Raw genomic sequence first — 23874 nt, forward strand, 5'->3', positions numbered from 1 at the left:
GCTGCAGAAAACAGCGGTAAAAAAAACCTTTTACTTACCCTGGGCCGTAGTCATGGCGTCGCTTTCCTACGTGCAGTCTAGCCTCCTGTGATGATGCTGCAGCCCATGTGACTGCAGCAGTCGCATAAGATGAAACGTCATCCCAGGAGGCCGGCCTGGACAGAGAAGCATATGGCTCTGGATAAGTATAACCGTTTTTTTTTTTCGGAGTTGCGACTTTTACGTCGGAATTGCAGCTTTTCCGCTGCAAAAATCTGCTATTTGTTGCAGGTTTTACCTCCCCATTGAATTCAAGTGGAAAAACTTGCAACAGAAAAGCAGCGATTCCAAAGCATAAATTGACATGCTGCAGATTAAAAAACTGCACTGCTGGTAAATGTTTACGTTTTTCCACTTTTTACGCAGCCTGTGGTTGAGATTTTGTTAAAATCTCATCCACTCTGCCTCTACTGTATTAGGCTGCGGATTTTCTGCAATGAAATACATTGCGAAAAATCAGCAGTGTTTACGCTACGTTTAGACATACCCTAGCAGTACAGTCCGGCATATTCAGTGCAACTATTCTATGTAAATATACATGTCAATGTCTTAAACTCCTTTTCTTGGGATGCTATAAATTGCCCTGCAGTAAAAGATGGGAATTGTGTTGCTAAAGATTTATAATATTGCAGCCTACAACTAAATTTCAAAGCCCTGATATCATGGCCTTCATTACATTGATGTCAATTTATTGTTGCCGTTGCCAAAAGAAGGTATTTACTTGACTTTTAGTCCAGCCCAAAAAAATGAATGTCTTAGCAATTCAAAAAGTTACAGTTGTAGGTTCCTTTTTTACTTCACTTTTTTTTGTTTTGTTATGATTTAGACTAGAACCAGACAATGCAAATCTGATGATCAAATAGAGCTTGGTCTTTCTTTCTCTATTTCATAAATGAACCACTGCTTCTGGAAATATGGCAGTATAATGTCAAGGCGAAAGACATTCCTAGGACCTGCAAAGTAAAACAGACATATTCATGCAACAGTATTTTCCATTAAACAAATAAACAGTAGGGCTATGTTCACACTAGTGTTATGACATGAGTTCATAACGGAAGCCATGACACTGTGCATGGTCCATTGTAGAATGGATCCAAATGGTGTCCAACAGACCTTAGTAACTCTTAATGGGGTTTATCAGGGTTCTGTAGAGGTTACCTTGTTTTGATGGCAAGAATAGCGCTGCATGGTGCGATATTCTAGCTGTCAAAAGTGACGGAACCACCTACAGAAAAAAAACACTGTGAACAGAGCCTTTAATTTCAATAATCTGACATGCTTGTGATGGTAACTTCCATGGCCACCTCAACCCGCCGCTGTTAGCATTGCTACCAGTATCCTGATGATACTACTACTTATGTGATTCTGGTGCAAATGTATACCACAACAATGACACAGCTGCCAACCTTAGCACTACCTGATGTGGCTGCCGAAATGCTGATGATGCTGAGTGACCTTTGAGATACATTATATGGACAAAAGTATTGGGATACCTACACATTACACCTACAGAAGGCTTTATGACATCCAATTCTAAATCCATAGGCGTTAATATGGAGTTAGACCGCCCCCCCCCCCCTCCCGGCAGCTAAAAGTTTCCCCCCTTCTCTACAAGATTTTGGATTGTGTCTGTGGGAATTTTTTTCCATTCATCCAGAAGAGCATTTGTGATGTCAGACACCGATGTTGGACGCGAGGGCCTAGCTCGCAATCTCCAATCTAGTTCATCCCAAAGGTGTTCAATGTAGTTGAGATCAGGCCTCTGTGCGGGCGAGTCAAGTTCTTCCACACCAAGCTCACCCAACCATGCTTATGGACCCTGCTTTGTGCACTCGGGCACAGTCATGCTGGAACAGAAAATCACCTTCCCCAAACTGTTCCCACAAAGTTGGAAACATACAATTGTCCAAAATGTCATGGAGCACTCAGCGACCCCGCTCTGTAAGGGTATGTTCACACGCACTGTTTTCAGACGTAATTCGGGCATTTTACGCGTCAAATTACGCCTGAAAAAACACCCCTAATACGCCTACAAACATCTGCTCATTGCTTTCAATGGGAATTACGATGTTCTGTTCCCACGAGCCTTTATTTTACGCGTCACTGTCAAAATACGGCGCGTAAAATAACGGCTCGTCAAAAGAAGTGCAGGACACTTCTTGGGACGTTTTTGGAGGCGTTTTTCATAGACTCTATTGAAAACAGCTCCAAAAACGGCCGTGAAAAACGTGAGTTGCTCAAAAAACATCTGAAAATCAGGAGCTGTTTTCCTTTGAAAACGGCTCCGTATTTTCAGACGTTTTTTGTTAAGCGTGTGAACATACCCTTACTTTACGTGGTTGCTGTAGTTCCTAAATGCTTCCACTTTGAAATAATAACACTCACAGATCGTGGAATATCATGGAGGGAATACATCTGTGGCAATGGGACTGAATGAAACACCTGAATTCAATGATTAACGGGGTTTATGGCAGTTTGTGGTACGCACTTCCCGACAGCGCCATAAATATATAGTGTGTATTTAAGGAAGGGGTTAAAACCTTTCTCTTATGCTATAGATTATCACCTTAATCCTATTGTTCCTTTCTCTACCTTGTTCAGCCTGCTTTCCGAATATTTTATAATATATATTGTACCCTTAAGGCCAGATTTAGGTCTCATTCACACATTGCAGATATTTTAAGGTAAAGCCAGGACCTCTGCTGTGTTTTGGACCCACTAGACCCACTAGAAAATAATGCAATGCGAAAGTAATGTGGGTTCACCAGGTTTCCCCTGTAAATACATGGAGTATAGTGTATGAAGGGAATGCAGTATTGATGAAGCCCCTGCTTCACCTTTTCCAACAAATATCAATGTTTTTCAAAAAAGTAGAAGGGCATTCAGAGTGGTGTCAATCGTTACTCATTTATCATAGATTTCTGACAGGTCCAACCTGACGTTGTTTTAAAGGGGTTGTCCAGACATTTTTTTATTGGTGGCCTATCCTTAGGATAGGTCATCAATTTCATTTTGGTGGGGGTCCGACTCCTGGCACCTCTGCCGATCAGCGGACTGAAGGGGCCACGGCATTCGTCACCATGGCCTCTTTAGTGTTTACCAGGCACAGCGCCGTACACATCGATAGCGGCTGTGCCTGGGATTGAAGCTCAGTCCCAATCACTTGAATGTGAATGTTTACAATGCTGTGCTTGTAAACTGTGAAAAGGCCGCGGCGACAAATGCCGTTGCCTCATCAATCAGCTCATCAGAGAGGGTGTCAGACCCCCCCACCCCCCCCACTGATCTGATATTGATGACCTATTCTAAGGATGGGCCATCAATAAAACATGTCCGGACAATCCCTTTTAGACAACAAAATTCATAGGGATCAACAGATCATGCACCCTATGTATACCATTTGTATATTGCTCTACTGATACTCTCTCTCCCCCCAGGTGTATTTACTGCACATGGTTTTCTGTTTAGCCAGAACAAGCTTTGGATCCATAGAAGAGAAGTATAAAAAAATAATCCAGCTAAACTATGTGAACCCGCCCTTACACATACCGATACTAAGGATTGCTTACCTCTATAATAGAAGTACAGATGATAGCTATTCCGACATAAAGGAAATTGTTTTCAAACCATGATCTGAAAGATTCAGAGCATCCCTGTAGAAGAAAATAAGAATATTTTTCAGTCTACAATTTAGATAAATGACAGCATAGAAAAAGTAAAATTAACATTCCAGAGGTTTGTTTTTTTTTAGGGCTATTTTATTTAATAGTAGCACACGCCCTATCTGGTGTGTCTTTGTGATGATTTTTATCTTTGACTTTAAACCTTCCCCTTACATGTACGGCGGCTGCGCCTTTTTACAATATGGTGGGGCTCACGAGTTGAGTCCTCATTGTACACAGCAGGTGCCGGCTGTTTTACATAGCCGACACCTGCAGGTGTTAAAAAAGTTTCTCAATAAATGATATGGTACATTAAGTGGTGGCATAAAAAAATACAACTTGTCCCACTAAAAACAAGACCTTATACAACTATGTAGACAGAAAAATAAAACCGTGATGGCTCTTAAATGGGGAAGATGAAAAAAACAAAAATGGCTGTGTTCCTAAAGGCTTAAATGCACGTGCTTTAATTTGTTTCAACGAGTCAATAATTAGCTCATTTGTTTTTTCTATGGGAAATCCATGACAGGTTGGGGTTCCTTGATGAAAAGTGGTGTATACTGTAGGATCTTTTATGTGCTAGAGTGGCTTGTGAAGAGCTACCACTAGAGGGAGTAATTAGCCGCTCATTGTTCATATCCCGTTAACGCTAGTTAATTGGTGAAAAATATTAAATAGAGTAAAATGAGAACAACAATTACCCTTTTTAAAAAAAAAAGCTCAAGATGCAAATTATTTCAGTATGATCCGTAACATTTTGACTCTGACACAGGCAGGTGTTGGACAATCTCTGTTAGTGCCCGAGACGGTGGTTTCAGAATGCGGCCCACCACTCTCGGTAGCTGAAGTTCAGCAGTCAGATTGAAAATCATTCATTTAACTTTTCTTTGTAACGCCTTTCTCCATTAATTCCTTGCATTCTTCCCCCATTGGTACCCTAGACAACTGCCAACTCTGCCTACCCATCATCCCACCCATGGGCACAGCCATTTACTGTTCATTATGGATTTTCCTCCACATAATGTCTACCTGTTTAAAAAAAAAAATTGGCAAATATTTTTTTTCTTACCTTTTTAAATGCAGTTTCCTTATTGCACTCCTCATTTGCTTTGCAACAGGATTTGGGAATTTGATCATTCCAGTCTGATGAACCATTGATTCCGCAGCATTTGAACTAAGGAAAGAATAATTTAAGTTCATAAATGTTATTGTGGGTTTTAGCTACATTAATATTTCAGCACAGCTATAAATGTTATTATCTTGTACTTAAATTGTACTACAAGTGATGTACTAGACTAGAGTATTATTCTTAGAGGACATCTGTAGATAGCAGTGTAGTAAAAATGTTTACCTTGTTTGTCAGTCGACAAAATACTCCCACTCAATTTTCTACTTCATGTATTTCTTTACTCCAAATATACACATTGGCAAATACACATTCTGACACTGACATGTCAGAAATTTGTCAAACGTTTAGCTACACTTTAACAAACCGCAGCATGCCTTAAAACAGCGGTCTACAACATGTGGCAACCTAGCTGTTGCAAATCTACATCTCCTAGCATGCTGAGAGTGGTAGTTTTGCAACAGCTGGAGAGCCACAGGTTGGAGATGACTTACATAGTCACTGTCCTTTCAACAAACTTTGCATGGATCAATAGTATAAGTGAATATAAGAAACTTTGTAATACATCTTATTAGAAAAAAAATGCCTCCTCCACTTATCAGCCACTTCTCTATATTCTCCCTTCCCCTCTTCCTCCTTCACTAATCATTTAGATCAGGTTACATGCTGCCCATATAAGTCTATGGAGAGGGGAGGGGGAGAGCTACTGGAGGGAGACAGAGGCACAGAGATGCTGCTGCAGCTTCTAGTCAGTGTTCTATCTCCCCCATTATTCGATAAAAAGCTACCCTGCTCAGTATTACTGTCTAATGTCCTCCATGCTGCTACTTCTGAGGATTTGCTACAGAGAGATGGGAGAGCAGGATCTTCTCTGTTCTCTGTGTGCAGTGTATGGGAGACATTCTAGCACCTAGTCTCCGCCAACTCAGGGAAAACTGATTATTAGAGAGAGAGCATACAGAGGGGAAAACTGGTGAAAAATGCCATATACATGTCATATAATGGCCAGAAATAGTGTTATTCCTAATGAACACACATGACAGATTATTCTGACATGTCACCTGAAACGACAGGTATGCCTTAGGGTATTTTCACACGCGACAGATTTGTTGCTGAAATTTCTGTGACTAAAAGTCTGTTCCCCACATTTGAATGGGGTTGTTTTTGTATAATAATATTGCATACTCACACTGCTCTGTAAATCATCCCACATTGTTGAATTATCTTTTCCTTCTCTACGACTGTCAAAACTTATTTTTAGTTGATTTGTTACATACGGATCTATCTGAAATAGAAAACATTAATAATGAGAACATGAAGGCAGGCGGAAATAAAGTAATTTCAGGGGAAATAACTACGGAATAAGAATAAGGGATGAAGAGGTTGCAGTAGTACCCAGGCTCCAGTGCATTTTGTATCCCATTGGACAATACACTATTATTATAAATGGCACATAAAGGTGGGGGGGGGGGTGATACATACATTTATTGATGCCCAGTAGATTTAAGGCCTCTGAGAAAAAGCCAAGATCAAAGCCTTGAACAATCCGCTTGAAAATGTTTAATCATTTAGGCTATTTGTTGACCAAAAACAGTTGAACTATTAACATGTATATAAAGTCATTGGATATATGTGTATACCAACAGATGTGCATAGAGGCAAGCAAATGTGTACAGCTATTTATCAATAATGGTGTTGTTATAATGAAATAGTTCATTCTTCATAATTACTGTAATCACTTTTTCTTCAATTCCACAAGATAAACTTGTTTTTCACCCCTACTTAAATCTCCAATGCTCTGATGTATCATGCCTTTCATGTAGTCAATTGCCATCTTGTCCAGACAAAGTCCCCTGCAACTTTCAGGGACAGGTAAGAAAGCCGGTGTGCAGAAAAACGACGGCATTGCCACTATTATCAGTGTTGTCTGAATCGTCATTAATGGAAAAGCTGGTAAATTTACACAAATTTTTTACTGCATGTCAAGTCCATCACATCTACTGTAGTCACTAAGGTATCTTTTATACCGGCCAACTTTGGCCATAACAACAAGCACCAATCAACGAGACAGCTTGTTAATCGGCGCTCATGTGCTCCTTTCACAAGGTGCTATGATCAGTATTGTAGGGAGACGAGCGATCGATACTACGATCACTCGTCCGCATGCATATCCATCATGTCAGCAGCACATATCGCTGTTTACACAGGGAGGTATGCTGCCGACAACGACAATCTTTTCTGCTGCAAAAATGATACAACCAGCCGTTGAATGAGCATTTGCTCGTTCATCGGCTGATCATTGCCCTGCTTACACAGGGCAATGATCGTGAACAAGTGTTCATATAAACGCTCGTTTACCAGATCATTGGCCCGTGTCAAAGGGCCCTTAGGCCCCTTTGTGAATTTATATGAAAGATCAGAACTATGGTATATAGAGCAGCTGAATTTGAATGCAAGCCAAAATGAGCTTTGGACATCTTAGCTGTCAGTGTATGGTAAACATTACGAATGAAGTATTGAGCGGGATGTTTTTTTCCTCCTTTTTCCTTTTCAATCTAGGTTTTTTCTATTCACATGTATGTGAACTGAGAGAGAATGTATGTAAAATAATTTTTCTAATAAATATTATATAAAAATAGAAATGTAAAGGTGGCCAAACGTGTGCAACAAGTATGCCAGAAATGCAGTGTCAGATTAGGATATATTGAGCCCACCAGACTCTATTATTATGAGGGTCCATCCATCTTCTATACAAGTTTATATTTATGATTTATTGCATTGGAAACTGTGCTGTTGCTATTATCTACAGCAATGAGAAATGGTTTCTTTCACAAATAAGCTAAGAAAAGATTATGATTTGCCTTACTTTATGTTGAACCTCATGGGCCCTGTGTGCCCGGGCATTATTATTGTGTCAGTTTTTCTTATTGTAAAGCCCTATGCTATTGGATAGGCTTAAAAAGGTATTCTTGACATACAACACAAAAACATATGCTAAAAAGAACAATGGGTTGAGTCAAAAATCTGTTCCTATATGTTGTTTTGCCAAAAAATGTTTTTAATAGCACATGAAAAAGCGTGGTGTAAAAGGTGCCTATTTTTAATTCACAACCCACTATAAAAGGGTTTATGAATATCATATAGGCAGCTCAGGCAGCTGCTATGGAGCACAGTAAACGGACCTAACTCAAGTTGGCCTCTTGCTCTACCCTAGGGTTAATGTACACCTGCCCAAGGCTCCTCTGCTCCATAGGCCCCACAATGTTAGCACAAAGGGAGGTGGGAATGAGTATTTTCTCCTGCAAAAAATGTGAAGTAAGTGGTAAACAAGCACGGTCTCTGGATATAGGGGATTTTATGGTGTGAACATATGCCAGGAATAAGTGTCCCAGTTTGACTGCCTAATAACTTTGTGCGTACCTACCACTAGAAGTCCACAGCGTGAAAAAGAATGAGGGGCATTCTATGTGAGACTGACCTGGGGTATGTCCCTTTACACTGCCCCCTGGAGTTATTATTTTTACAATGTTCTGACTTTTTAAGCAGTTAATCCCAAACTGAAAATGTTTCTTCTAATTACTAGTGATTAAAAGGAATACACCTGTATAAGAAGACACCAAAGATTATAACTACCATATTGATTTTAAGCTCCAACGCACACTATTTCTACCTGCTTTCAAAAAGAAATTGGTAAATGTTTGGGGGTAAATGTGGGTAGTTGTATGTTACATGATATTTTATATCATATCGCTTACCTCTTTTTCAAAGACGAAGAGTATAATGGCCAGTGCAACTTCTATCAACAGAATGAGCAGGAGCAAAATAAAGAACTAAGATACATAGAAATAAAGTTATTCTTCAACAGTGAAAGGACAAGCAAATGTAGGCAAAATAAAAGACTATTTCTATTACCCAATACATACATCACCCAGGGCCCCATGTCGCTCCGGCGGCAGTCCAGGTGGTTGTTTACATGCAAGTAGAATATGACTGCTGTAGCTAATAATAGGGCTCAGCGGACAAATGTATTTCTGGCATTATGCCAGAAATATGATTCATCCCCGGTGAGCCCTGCTGAGCCCTTAGATTGGTTGCTACATGCGTGTAGACAGCCATCGGGAGTGCCGCCGGAGCGGCAGCGCTGGATCACCGGGGGCCAGGATTGGTAAGTATTGCTTTTTTGGTTTATTTAGTTCATTTGCAGCCCCTAATAACAAAATGTCACATCCCGGATAACCCCTGTTTGGCTCAGCTAATTGGCTGAGTGACATCACCTTGCCGCATCCCCGTCATCTTACACACAAAAGTGTTGTGGATACGGACACAAGGTCCTGCTTTGCCAAAATAATGCAGTTAGCTTTCCTGCAGCACTATGTACAATCAGAAATAATCATTATAAGTCATGATAAATGACAGCCTGATCTTTGCTTTATTTGTATGAAGATCATATATAGCTATGGGTATGCATTTGTATAAATTGGGACCAAAAATTATTAACAGTGTACTCACTGCAGTATGTGAGTACACTCGCTAATATACATTCCGGTCCCCTGTCGCGCTGATTCTGAAATTTTCATAGATTTTTATAGTGCTGCCGGGAGACCTGAAGTCTAGTTTCACAACCTTCTTTGATGACAATACGACTCTTCGTCACATAACCGACCCCACTGTTCTCCATGTACTTGCTGTACAACTTCTTCCACTTGTACATGGAGAACAGCGGGCTCAAACCCATGATAAAGAGTTGCATCGTCATAAAAGAAGTCTGTGCAACTAGACTTCCGGTCCTGCGGCAGCGTTATGAAAATCTCAGAATCAGCGCGACGCGGGGCTGGAATGTATACTAGCGAGTGTACTCACATACTGCAGTGAGTACAGTGCTAATGCTTTTTGGTCCCGGCATAACCCCTTTAAAGAGACTTATCCACGAATCAAGTGGACATCTAGAAACTATAAGTAGACTGGGCAGCAGAAGTTTTAAAAGACTTGAATTGGACCCTAACACCAGATCTCAGGCTCAGGCATTGTTGTTGATTATGAGGCAGGGTTTCCTATCATAGCTGCATCTATGTATACAGATCTCTTTATATGCAGGCTGCAAAACAGACATAGTTATATAATCAAACACAAACTTGTACGTAGCAATCATCAAAAAATCTGAGTTCAGAGTTTTTATCAAATTTTCTGCATGTCTTATTAATATTTTATTAATTTCAGAAATACTAATAATAAGTAACACAAGTACTCACAGTAAGTAGTAAGCATTTATTTTCTTTAATTGCTCCCATACATCCTAGGAATCCAAATACCATAATAATGCAGCCAAACAAAATCAGCACGTTGCCAATTGTTATAGAGGGGTTATTGGGAAGTAGGGTCCCATAAGCATTGTGAACAACAAAATAGATTCCAATGGCTATTACGGCACATCCAGTGGCCTGCAAAAATAATTGAACAGTATCAGAATATGTTCAAACTACATGAATGAGTCTTAACATTTCCGGAAAATAAAAACATAAACTATCCAATACTATCGATATTGAAAATCGAATTAAAAGAAATGAAAATACCATACTACAGAATACCATAATGGATGTATAAACAAATCAGCAATTTGTAACTTCCATGTATTAACAGCATGTTTGGATATGACACAATTATAATATCACAAATGGATTTAGTAACCTCATCAAGAATTATACAGCCAAGTAGTTATCACATAAAAACTCTATCTGTTGACAAATATTCAAGGGTCCATAAGTGGATTGTCTACTTTCTTAGGATAGGTTCATAATGCATTCGGGCATTCCGTTTGACTAGAACATTTAAAAAGTGCCGCCAAATGTATGCCCCATTCATATGGCACCATATGCCTGTATATGACTGCAACTGACTTCCATTGGAAAAAAAAAATAGTTTGCACTTAAAGAGGTTTCCTCACCTAAGAAAGTGACAGAATGTCGGTAGCATATCAGTAACTTATTGATCTAATTCTTCCCTACACAGTGCAACTTTTATCCAAGGAATAAGTATAGGTTCAATTAAATGGGGCTGAGTTGGCTGGACTGGTGTGGCACTGTGCATGGAAAATTGCTCTTGTGATCGCACCCCCATCAATATCGGCAGATTACTTTTAAAATATTGGACCAGGTATTTTTTGCTCTGTTTTCATTGCTTATTTTCTATTATTACAGAGAAAAACAGTAAAAAAGGAAAATAAATTGACTTGATAATGAAATATTTTCATTATATATACATATATAAAGCTACTAAAATTTTACAATGATTATTAGAATAATAATGTGGATGTGTAAGCTCTATACCCATAGGAATGTAGGAGTGAGTGGAAGAAGAAAGACTGACATTATCGTGTTATCTATCTATACCGTCGTTATCTGGCCGCACTACATCCAGTGGTGGAGTTATCTGGAATGGACCAGCAGTGACAGCCACAAATACATAGGAAATAATTTCGGCTGAGTATATCATAAAACAACATTAATAGCAGAGGTTTCAACAGGTATTAAAAAGGAGCTCCGACTCACTACAATTATCAAGTGGAAAAAAAAGATGAACCCACCATAATTGCTTATGATATTGAAGGTGTTTAACCAATGAACTACATTGCAGGCAGTGTTTGTGTTGGTATTTCTGACAGCTATGTCTATTTTGTATGTATGCCCCTATTATTATAGTGTTATGTATATCCCATGATGCCACTTAATGCCAGTTAATAAACACATTTTTATTGCATGTTTCATGGTATTTCGGTATTTTCTCTAACAAGACACAGCCATAAGGACCACTGGGCCCCCCTCCCCTGGGTGCCACACACGCAGCCCACCCTTGTAGATAGTGCCGTGCCCCCCTGTAAATATTGCCATACAGCCCCCCCCCCTGTAGACAGTGCTATACAGCCCGCCCCGTAGACAGTGCTATAAAGCCCCCTGTGGACAGTTCTATACTGACCCCTATAGACCGTGCTATACAGCCCACCCTGTAGACAAGGCTATTCATCCTCCCCATACAGTGCTATACTGCCCCCCCCCTGTAGACAGGGCTATACAGCCTCCCCATACAGTGCTATACAGCCTCCCCTGTAGACCGTGCTATACAGTCACCCCTGTAGACAGAGCTATACTTTGAAGAATCACAAAGGGACAATCGATGCTGCGCGCAGTGGCACTGTTTTTTCTTTTAAGCCACACCTCTAATCCCACCCAATCACCGCCCACACACACCCGTTCAGCCCACAGAGTATCATGCTCCCATAGTGCCTCCCACACAGTATAATGCCTGCATAGCTGCCCCATACAGTATAATGCCCACACAAATGCCCCATACAGTATAATGCCCATACAGATGCCCCCATACAGTATAATGCCCACACAGATGCCCCATGCAGTATAATGCCCAAACAAATTGCCCATGCAGCATAGTACCCCCATAGCTGACCCATACAGTATAATGCCCCCCATAGCTACCCCCACAGTATAATGCCACCCATAGCTGACCTCCACAGTATAATGCTCCCCATAGCTGCCCCCACACAGTATATTGCCCCCATAACAGCCCCCACAGTATAATGCCCCACGCAGTATTATTCCTCTCATAGCTGCCCCATACAGTATAATGCTCTTCATGGCTGCACCCCACACAGTATAATGCTCCCCATAGCTGCCCCACAGCATAATGCCACCCATAGCTGTCCCACAGTATAATGCCACCCATAGCTGCCCCACCATATAATGCCCCACACAATATAATGCCCTCTCATCGCTGCCGCATACAGTATAATGCCACCCATAGCTGTCCCCACAGTATATTGCCCCCACAGTATAATGACCCCCATAGCTGCCCCTGTCAGGGATCATTACTATGTATATTGTTTGAAAAATATTATCCTCACACATATGTATAAACATTTCAGTTCTTTGTGTAATATACTGATATATATAACAAGTTCTTTGTTCATGTCGGACACACCTATGGAAGACACCGCCCCCTGGAATGCAAGAAGAGTGAGTCTGAGAAGTTACAGCTGAGAAACTGGTGGGGGCTTGGGCACTCCCACATCTCTGGGGAGGAGGCATGTGTCTCTTTCTGTGTTTCTTTGTTCTGAATAAAAAGTTTTCAGTCTTCCTCCTGGCTGACAGAGGGAAGCTGTGTACCAAACATATTTGGCTGGTTTACTTCTTTCCAGGAATGCCTTCAGCTTACAAATTTACAGAGGTGGTTATTCGGTGTGAAATACGGACCAGACACCCCCACAGCATAATGCCCCCATAGCTGTTCCCACAGTATAATGCCACCCATAGCTGCCCCCACGGTATAATGCCCCATACAGTATAATGCCCCCATAGCTGCCCCCACAGTATAATGCCACCCATAATTGCCCCCACAGCATAATGCCCCCATAGCTGTTCCCACAGTATAATGCCACCCATAGCTGCCCCACCGTATAATGCCCCACACAATATAATGCCCCCTCATCGCTGCCGCATACAGTATAATGCCCCCATAGCTGCCCCCACAGTATAATGCCACCCATAGCTGTCCCCACAGTATATTGCCCCTATAGCTACCCCCACGGTATAATGACCCCCATAGCTGCCCCCACAGCATAATGCCCCCATAGCTGCTCCTACAGTATAATGTCACCCATAGCTGCCCCACGGTATAATGCACCATACAGTATAATGCCCCCCATAGCTGTCCCCACAGTATAATGTCCCCCATAGCTGCCCCCACATGGTATAATGCCCCCCATAGCTGCCCCCACCGTATAATGCCCCTGATAGCTGCCCCCACAGTATAATGCCCCCCATAGCTGTTCCCACAGTATAATGCCCCCCATAGCTGTCCCCACAGTTAATGCCCACATAGAGTATAATGCCCCCATAGTATAATGCCCCTCATATAGTAAAATGCTCCTATAGCAGCCACCATATCAGCCCCCCTTCCCTACCCAGTATAATGCCCCATAGTGTCCCCACAGTATAATGCCCCACACAGTATAATGCCCCTCATAGCTGCCCCATACAGTATAATGCTCTTTATAGCTGCACCCTACACAGTATAATGCCTCCATAGCTGTCCCCACCATATAATGCCCCACACAGTATAATACCCCCCTTAGCTGCCCCACAGCATAATGCCACCCATGGCTGCCCCATATAGTATAATGCCCACCATAGCTGCCCCCACAGTATAATGCCACCTATAGCTGTGCCCACAGTGTGTTGCCCCCATTGCTGCCCCCACAATATAAGGACCCCCCATAGCAGCCCCCATAGCATAATGCCCCCCATAGCTTCCCCCACAGTATAATGCCACCCATAGCTGCCCCCACAGTATAATGCCCCATACAGTATAATGCCCACCAAAGCTGCCCCCACAGTATAATGCCCCATAGCTGCCCCCACAGTATAATGCCCCATAGTTGCCCCCACCGTATAATGCCCCTCATAGATGCCCACCACATTATAATTCCCCCATAGCTGTCCCCACAGTATAATGCCCCATAGCTGTCCCCACAGTTTAATGCCCCCCATAGCTGTCCCAACAGTATAATGCACCCCTCATAGCTGTCCCCACAGTTAATGCCCCCATACAATATAATGCCCCCACATTATAATGCCCCTGATATAGTAAAATGCTCCTATTGCAGCCACAATATCAGCCCCCCTTCCCTACCCAGTATAATGCCCTATAGTGCCTAATAGAAAAATAATAACATAATTACTTACCTATCCCCGTTCCCACGATCGGTGGAGGATCCTTCTCCTCCGGTCTCTGCTGTGAGTGACTCGGCGCAGACAGGCACGATGACGTCACTACATCGCGCCTGCCTGCGCTGAACTGCTCATGGCAGAGTGAATATTGGAGCAAGGAGCCGTCAGCTCCGTGCTCCAGTATTCAGGAAGCGGGACAAGCGCGGTCAGCGCTGTGTGGCTTCGGGCGCACTGTGGGCCCACCAGGCTTAGGGGCCTGGTCGCAATTCCGACCCCTAGAGCTACGCCACTGTTGTACAGTAGCCTATGGCAGAGCAGGGAGATGACCACCTGCTCTCTCATAGTGTTCAATAGCATCTGCGTCCGAAGGACACAGACACTACTGGATGTGGCGTCGCTACCACTGTAGCCGCCATAGCGGCTGCTAGCGGATCCACCGGGCATGGGGGGGGCCGTGACGACTGGCGGCACGGGCCCCCTCATGCTGCGGGTCCTGTAGCAGCTGCTATGGCTGCTACATCGGTAGTAACGCCACTGATAAGGACTGCTTGCGCCCCATCTAATGCCAACCTATTCCTCTATCTCTTGAAATATGACATAATTCCCAGGATGCCAAATAAGTATTAGTATCCTGGGTGAGGCTATTTGTAGATTATTGTGTGTATTTGCGTTCGATCAATAGATGCTCAGGGGCAGGAGTCCCTAGCCGACACAAAGATGCCCTGCGGTAGTGTAACAAATACAACAAGTAAGAATAGAAAAGATTATAGAATTGGAGTTAATAATAATAATCCCAGAGCGTTTCAGCAGTAATAATAGACAATTACTGTAATATGTACCACTGTGCCCATGAGGGGGAGGAGAACAAAAAATAAACTAGATAAAATTCCCGAAAACAAATATAATGAAATATGGCTCTAGAAAACAATAGACATGGGGGCTAAACCTAAAAGCAATATGGAGGCATGCCACAATAATACCATAACATATAAATGTAACCTACGTACTACCCCAAGGCCCTCGTTTATATATAACCAAAATGAATATAGACTATACTGGTCTGAACTAACGGTGGTTTTTAAGCAATAGTGGTCTCCTCACTTAATGTCAAATATGTGAAACAATAGTATGAGTGGAGGGGAGCCTCAGAACAGTCGCGCATCCATTCAAATAATGTTTTTTCACTCAAGGGAGACAGTAGAGCAGGCCCATGTACCATAGCGTTGCTCTATAAGATATAATAGGACTGTGAAAAAGATCTAAAATATGTGTCTTACTCTAGAATGGAAGGGGAAAATACAAAATACCCTCTAAGGCCAGAGGGTCACAATAGAGATTAATCTTGGAGCAATTGACTAACAGCATGGCCGCCATTTGCTATTTCAGTTCTAAGATCTCCAGGCCTGTCTCCATCATTTATGAAGGCTTAAATAAAAGGGGGAAACTCGGGGGTCGATGACAGGGATCTCTCTAGTGCTGGTCATCCCTGGGTAGCCTCCGGGTTCCTTTCCGCCATGGCTGTACAGTGAGGCCTGGATTCTGGCATAGGGGGATTGCGTAAGGAATTGTTTTACTCCACTCCTTGAGGCAGTACTTGGGTGTGCGTGCGGTCTGGATTTCCCTCACATGCGAGTAGTGTATTCAGCTAATCAACCCTTATAATCGGGCAAAAGGTCAGCTAGGGTTCAGGAGCTCTTACTCTGTGGGTCAGCTTAGCGCCATAACCAGGCCACACCCCTATGTATAGTTTTTTATGTGTTTTTGTGTCGCCGCATTCCAAGACCCATAACAATTTTATTTTTCTATTGTCTGAGCTATATGAGGTCTTGATTTTGTTGGATGACTTGTAGTTTTCTTTATTACAATTTGTGGTACATTCGACTTTTTCCTTACTTTTTATTTTGTCTTTTGGGAGGTGGGAAAAACAAAAACCAGCAATTCTGGCACTGCTCTTAAATTATTTTTTTATGGCATTCACCGTAACTATACTTTTTATAGTTCAGGTCGTTTTGAGTGCGGTGATACCAAATATGTGTCGTTTTTTTAAAAGATTGTTTTGTCTTTTTTTTCACCTTTTTTCGCTGCGACTATGGGACTTGACCATGTGATCGTTTCATCGCTTCCATAATACACTGTACTACTTCTGCTTTGTAGTCTATTGTAGTGTCTTACCAGTGAAAATAGACAGGCATCCTATTAGGCACCACCTCCGGCAGGGCCAAAAATGAGTATAAAACTGGCAGACCTGGGGGCCTTCATTAGGCTCCCCAATGAAAATAAAGTGGTTAGCTCTCAAATTTGCAGGTGCAATTAAATTATTTACGTTTTATTGATCCATGCTGGATATAACACAACAGAGAGACTTGTAGCAACGTTTCGGGCATATGCACTTTTTTTCGTTTTTGTGATCCTTCACGTGGCACTATGCATTGGAATATTTCCTAGTGGTATGGAGATTAACCACCAGGGCCTGGCCCCAAAGAAAGCTTTATAAGCCTTAATAATAAAAGTACTGCCAGGACAACCTAGTTTGAGATCATTAGGCCTCCAGCTGCCACAACCCAAATGTATTTTGGTGGCACCGAGGGGGTAACAGAGAGAGCCCCCTCCCTTTGTCTAACCTCTTAAACACTATGGTCGCTATTGACCACGGCATCTAAGTGGTTAAATGGCCTCCTGAGCCCACACCATTCTTGTGCCATACACGGAGCTTCGCGTTAAGTACCAGCCACGATTGCCATAAATATATGGTGCAGGACGGGAAGGGGTTAACACATCTGTGCATACAAAAAAACAATCTCTGTGTCAAAGAAACTGAGATAAGAACCTTAATACAATATAGTAGTACTAGTCCAAACTAAGACATTCCTGTATCACACTTTAAAGGGGTTTTCCCACGAGAGACATTTATGGCATATCCACGGGATATGTCATAAATGTCAGATAGATGCGGGTCCCACCTCTGGGACCGCTGTTTCCGTAACGCCAATAGTAGTGAATGGCAGTTACAGAAGCAGCGTAGCATGCGAGCTACGCTGTTTCCGTAACTACCATTAGGTTCTATGAGACTTATAGAAACAGTGTAGATCAGCGAGTTACACTGTTTACGTAACTCACGACCATATAATATTTTTCAAGGTCTGAATTTACCTCATTCAGCCGCAACACACAGTGGCTGAACGTGGTTTAAGTGGCCCCGTTCTGAAGATGGGTGCGGGTCCCAGAGGGGGGACCCACATCTATCTGACATTTATGACATATCCTGTGGATATGTCATAAATGTCTCTCGTGGGAAAACCCCTTTAAAGAGGCTCTGTCACCACATTATAAGTGCCCTGTCTCCTACATAAGGAGATGGGCGCTATAATGTAGGTGACAGCAGTGCTTTTTATTTAATAAAACGATCTATTTTCCCCACTTTATTAGCGATTTTAGATTTATGCTAATGAGTTGCTTAATGCCCAAGTGGGCGTATTTTTACTTTAGACAAAGTGGGCGTTGTACAGAGGAGTGTATGACGCTGACCAATCAGCATAATGCACTCCTCTCCATTCATTTAGGCAGCGCATAGGGATCCTTTCAGATTGCTATGTGCTGTCTCATACTAATACTGAAGTGTTTAGACAGTGAATAGACATTCCACGGGATGTCTATTCACAATGTCTGCACTTCGTTACTGTTTTTGTGTTAGTTACAGCAAAGCAAAGCGTAATCTCGCTGTAACCTGTTATTTACCGCGTAACAGAGTAACGAAGTGCAGAGATTGTGAATAGACATCCCGTGGAATGTCTATTCACTGTCTAAACACTTCAGTATTGTTAATGTGTAAGTATAAAACAACACATAAGGATCTAACAGGATCCCTATGCGCTGCCTAAATGAATGGAGAGGAGTGCATGACGCTGATTGGTCAGCGTCATACACTCCTCTGTACAACGCCCACTTGGTCTAAAGTAAAAATACGTCCACTTGGGCATTAAGCAACTCATTAGCATAAATCTAAAATCGCTAATAAAGTGGTAAAAACAGTTAGTTTTATTAAATAAAATCACTGCTGCCATCTACATTATAGCGCCCATCTCCTTATGTAGGAGATACGGCACTTATAATGTGGTGACAGAGCCTCTTTAAGGGCAGGTATCCTTTGACTATATCCAAATTATCCCTGATATTACCTATATGTAAACCACATTAAGATGGAACCATTTATATTAGAATTTTAACGAGATGTGATTGTAACTAAACAATCAGAAGTTTTGATCGTTAGGGGTTCGGCTTTCCTCGGAGTGGTGTACGGGCCAAAATGAAAATTCTGTTTTTTTAAGGAAAGCCGATCAGAAACAAAGCGGTACAGCGCTCACCTTAGTGCTTCTGCAGCTTTGTTTTAGCTAATGGCGGGACCCCCACCAATCAAAACTTCACATCATTATGACATGTCAAAAAGTTATTTAAAAGTTAGTTAAATGGTATCTAAACTTGTATTTTATGTAGAATTACTATGTATATAGTATTTCAACTTACCCAAAACAATAAATTGAAGGTAAACAGTATATACTTCAGCATTTGAATGCATTTGCACATTTTGACTGTGGTGTATAATACTGGAAAACAAAAAAAATAATGACATATGAAATATAAATAGTACTATTAGTCTTGTTTTTTAAAATGACATTATGCAGTTGTTACATTAACATATCAGCTACAGAGTTGATATTAACATGTGTAAAATACTGTATCCTTTATGGCATAACTTTAAATTGTCGCACTGTCGTTACCATCAATATGATCATTATTCTAGTGATCATTATTTAATGAAGAAGTCATGCCTATACCGTACAAATCAATTATGGAAGATACTGAGGGACTGCAGATAAGGATCACCTTCTAAAATATTGTGCTATAAAATTATATGATACATCCCATTTGATGTGAATATTAAAATTAATTACTTCTTACCTAGAGACAGGGATCTAATTTACTTGGATCATATAATGCCATAAAATGTCTACATAATATATAATACTCAAAAAATGTAATGGCATGACCAAATAATACCTTCTTACACTTAGCAAATATTACCAACATACAATGTCAAGAAATGCAGATTTGCAGTGCCCATACAATACATGAAATGGACATAACAGTGCCATAAAGTGACAAAATAATACCTCCATGCAGTGCTCAAATGAAAATATTACTCTAAGGCTAGAGACACAGTGACGTGTTGTGCGACAAGAAGATCACTGTGTCTATTTGGACATTGCAACTAATGATTGTCTGTGTGGTTGAGTTGACATGGCCTTCCGTAGACTCGCATGCCGACATGTGTGCGAAAGGTCTTTATAAAATCCTGGGAAAAAAAAGGTGAGTCGCAGTCGCGTGCAACTTGCATACAAATTACACCCAAAAAAGGTTGCTTGACATCAACCCCTTCGAGACTACGCCATTTTTTAGTTTTTCGTTTCTCACACCCCGCCTTCCATAGCGCTTTTATTTTCCGTCAATAGAATGGTGGACGGGCTTATCTTTTGCGGGAGAAGTTGTAGTTTCTATTGGTAGCATTTAAAGTACCATGTAATGTGCTGGGATACTAAAAAAAATTATTTGCGGGCAGAAATTAGAAAAAACTGCGATTCCTCTATTGTTAATATAGGTTTCCTTTATGTTTTACTACTTTAAAAAAAAAAAAAAAACAAGAGCCATAACATTATTTTTCCACGGATTTAGCACTGTGAAGGTTGATTTTTTTGCTGGACGAGCTGTAATTTTTATCGGTACCATATTTTGGTACATACAATTTTTTTTATCACTTTTTATTACATTCTTTTGAGACCTAAGTTGACCAAAAAACAGATTTAAATGTTTTTGTTTTACACCTTCCCTGTGCGTGCTAAATAACATTGTACATTGTAATCATAGATTGTAAGCTCTTGCGAGCAGGGTCCTCACTCCCCAGGTTTGAATTGCAAATGAACTTTGTCACTATGTAATGTCTGATATTGTTTGTTTCATGTCCCCTCTAAATTGTAAAGTGCTGCGTAATATGTTGGCGCTATATAAATAAAGATTATTATTAATAGTTCAGACTTTTACGGACGCAGCGGTACCAATTCTGTTAACTTTTTTTTTTTACATTACTTTACAGGAAAAATTGGGAAAGGTTTTTTTGAAACATTAAAAAAAAGCCTTTATTTAACAGTTTTTTTTACTATTTTTATTAATCCCCCTAGGGGACCTGAGCAAGCGATCGTTGGATCGCTTGCATGATATATTGCAATACTAATGTATTGCAGTATATCGAGATACTGACAGTCTGACATACTGATATCGTGATACTGACAATCTAGAGGTGACGCGTTGGAGGGGGGCTCCCTACTGATTCTAACAATTTAAATGCCGCGGTCGCGATTGACAGCGGTATTTAAGCATGCTGTGCTATTGTGTCCAGTAAAATCACGAACACCCTGACGGAAAGCTGACGGAACCCATTAAAGTCAATAAGTTCTGTCGGCAACCGGCAGTTTCCATTGTGCAACGGAACAGTTGGTTCCGCTATTCCCTTGTTCTGCTCCACTGACGGAGCAGAACAACGGAACTGCACAACGCATATGTGAACGTAGCCTAAAAGTGTTATAGACTATGTTGTCAAAAAGAAGGAAAAACAGAAGCTTCAGGGCATTTATGTTTTTTTTTAACCTTTTTATTGAAACATTTTTTCAAACAATTAAGTTTGTTGAGAAAACAGAAGGAGAGAAGGGAGGGGAAACAATGCAATACAATCAGTAGTCCGAAGGATCATTGAAATGTCCAGTAAATACAAATTAAACATTATCAAAAGATTTACCTAACTGGTCAAGCAGGATAAGTAGATGGGGGGGGGGGAGGGAGAGAGGGGGAGGAAAAAAGAAAAGAAAACAAAATAACTTTCATTTTTATCTCGCTGTGCTTATGAAGGAAACAATGGGGATGAAACACTCACATTTTTTTTATAAAATTGTAATCAATGTCCCCTACCCCATTAAATTCTAAAAAGAAAAACATAAATCTGGAATGGAGGCGTCCGCAGGAACCAGCCCACCGCACACCCCCACCCCAACAGAACCCATTTAGCATTGTTATGTATTGTCGGCATTTGGTGCTTTTGTTTGTGCATTTGTCACAACTAAAAACGCGTAAAAAATGCTTGGTTTAAGCGTCCCATTGAAATCAATGATATAGCGCGCCGTTAGTGCATACAAAGCATTTTGTTTAAAAATATGTCGCGTAAAAAAAGAATCGTCAGGTCAATACTTTCGCACGTAAAATGCACCGAAAATGCGCAAAAATTGCACCTAATTTCTATAGTCAATGGAAGTTCTGATCGAGTGGGAAAAAAAACACGGCGCAGGCGTGCAAAAAACGCCATGAATACGCGTCAAAAGCACCTGTAGTTTAAAAAGATCTTTACAAAAATACTAGTGTTTTTAAGGGTATGTGCACGCACAAAATAAAAAACGTCTCAAAATACGGAGCTGTTTTCAAGGGAAAACAACTCCTGATTTTCAGCCGTTTTTTATTCAAAGTCACGTTTTTCACTGCGTTTTTAACAGTCGTTTTTGGAGCTGTTTTTCTATAGAGTCTATCAAAAACGGCCCCAAAAAAACGGCTGAGAAGTGACATGCACTTCTTTTTCGTGGCCGTAGTTTTCAAAACGGCCGCGTAAAAAACTCCCTGTCGGAACAGAACGCCGTTTTCCAAATGGGCAGATGTTTGGAGGCGTTCTGCTTCCGATTTTTCTGCAGTTTTCAGCACAGTGTGAATAAGGCCTATGTTTTGGTAAGGCTGTTTTCACGTTACGTACCGCCTGTCCATTTATCATAGGCGGCGGAAAAGCTCCTGGCGCATACATTAAATGGACACAAAAAACATGCAGTATATTTTTTTTTTACTGGACGCCACTACATAAAATAGCGCTGTCCCACCCGAACTAAGGCTTTTTTAACCTCTATATGGGACTGTTTACCATACGTTCTGGGAGCTTTCCCGGTGCATACATTACACGGATGGGCAGAATGTAATGTTAAATCAGGGGCGTAGCTAGGGGGGGGGGGCAGGCGGGGCATTTGCCCCGGGCGCAACCCGGAGGATAGGGAAGGGGGGCGCCGAAGAGCAGCTGATCGCTGCTGACAGGCGCCCCGTATGTGGGACACCTGCAGCCAGTGGCGGATTAAGAAGACCATGGGCCCTGGGTTGTTACCCAACCTTGGGCCCCCCTTCTCCACCACCACCCTGCCGTGCCGTAACTATTGCTAACACTAGCTAAACACTAGTACACAAAGTAGGCACATTATGCACAAAGTACGCGCATTATGCACAAAGTACACAAAGTAGGCACATTATGCACAAAGTACCACATTATGCACAAAGTACCACATTATGCACAAAGTACCACATTATGCACAAAGTACGCACATTATGCACAAAGTAAGGACATTATGCACAAAGTACGCACATTATGCACAAAGTACACAAAGTAGGCACATTATGCACAAAGTACGCACATTATGCACAAAGTAGGCACATTATGCACAAAGTATGCACAGTACAAAGTACGCACATTATGCACAAATTATGCACAAAGTACGCACATTATGCACAAAGTACGCACAGTACACACATTATGCACAAAGTACGCACAGTACAAAGTACGCACAGTACACAAAGTACACACATTATGCACAAAGTACACAAAGTAGGCACATTATACACAAAGTATGCATAGTACACAAAGTACACACGAGTATGCACATTATACACAAAGTAGGCACATTATACACAAGTATGCACATTATACACAAAGTACACCTTGTAAACACATGAATATGGACATTAAACATACATGAATATGGACATTAAACATACATGAATATGGATATTAAACACACATGAATATGGACATTAAACATACATGAATATGGACATTAAACACACATGAATATGGATATTAAACACACATGAATATGGACATTAAACACAAATGCACTTACCTTTTATGTCTTCACCACAGCTCTTCTGCTCACAGCATGACACAGAGCCCGCCGACAGTCTCCCCTCCCCCATGTCCCGACAGCTAGCAGCAGAGGAGAGATGTTTAGAGCAGGGAAGGGGGGCTGGAGGGGGAGCTTCTAAAGCAGCACAGACCACGGCTGCTAAGTAGAAGCGAAGCTCCCCTCGCCTGACAGGTGCGGTCCTGGCACCGGGGCTCCCTCCGGTGCTAGGGACGCCACTGGGCATGAGGGGGTTCGGGCGGTCATAGGCCCCCTGGGAGCCTTGG

At 41.6% G+C, this 23874-nt stretch overlaps 1 protein-coding gene across 1 annotated transcript in view; it reads right to left on the reverse strand.

The window, feature by feature from the left end:
• Window positions 1-810: 810 nt before the first annotated feature.
• Window positions 811-23874, reverse strand: part of CD53 (CD53 molecule) — a 51977-nt gene continuing 28913 nt past the window's right edge. Inside the window, exons 2-8 of the mRNA XM_075850740.1 lie at window positions 19083-19162; window positions 10077-10265; window positions 8583-8657; window positions 6017-6112; window positions 4771-4875; window positions 3609-3692; window positions 811-992 (exon numbers count right to left, since the gene is read on the reverse strand). Coding sequence (XP_075706855.1) covers window positions 921-992; window positions 3609-3692; window positions 4771-4875; window positions 6017-6112; window positions 8583-8657; window positions 10077-10265; window positions 19083-19142 — 681 coding nt within the window. The 5' untranslated portion in view covers window positions 19143-19162 and the 3' untranslated portion in view covers window positions 811-920. The remainder of the gene's footprint in view (window positions 993-3608; window positions 3693-4770; window positions 4876-6016; window positions 6113-8582; window positions 8658-10076; window positions 10266-19082; window positions 19163-23874) is intronic.

Source organism: Rhinoderma darwinii, chromosome 2 (genome assembly GCF_050947455.1).
Source record: "Rhinoderma darwinii isolate aRhiDar2 chromosome 2, aRhiDar2.hap1, whole genome shotgun sequence".
Classification (NCBI taxonomy): domain Eukaryota; kingdom Metazoa; phylum Chordata; class Amphibia; order Anura; family Rhinodermatidae; genus Rhinoderma; species Rhinoderma darwinii.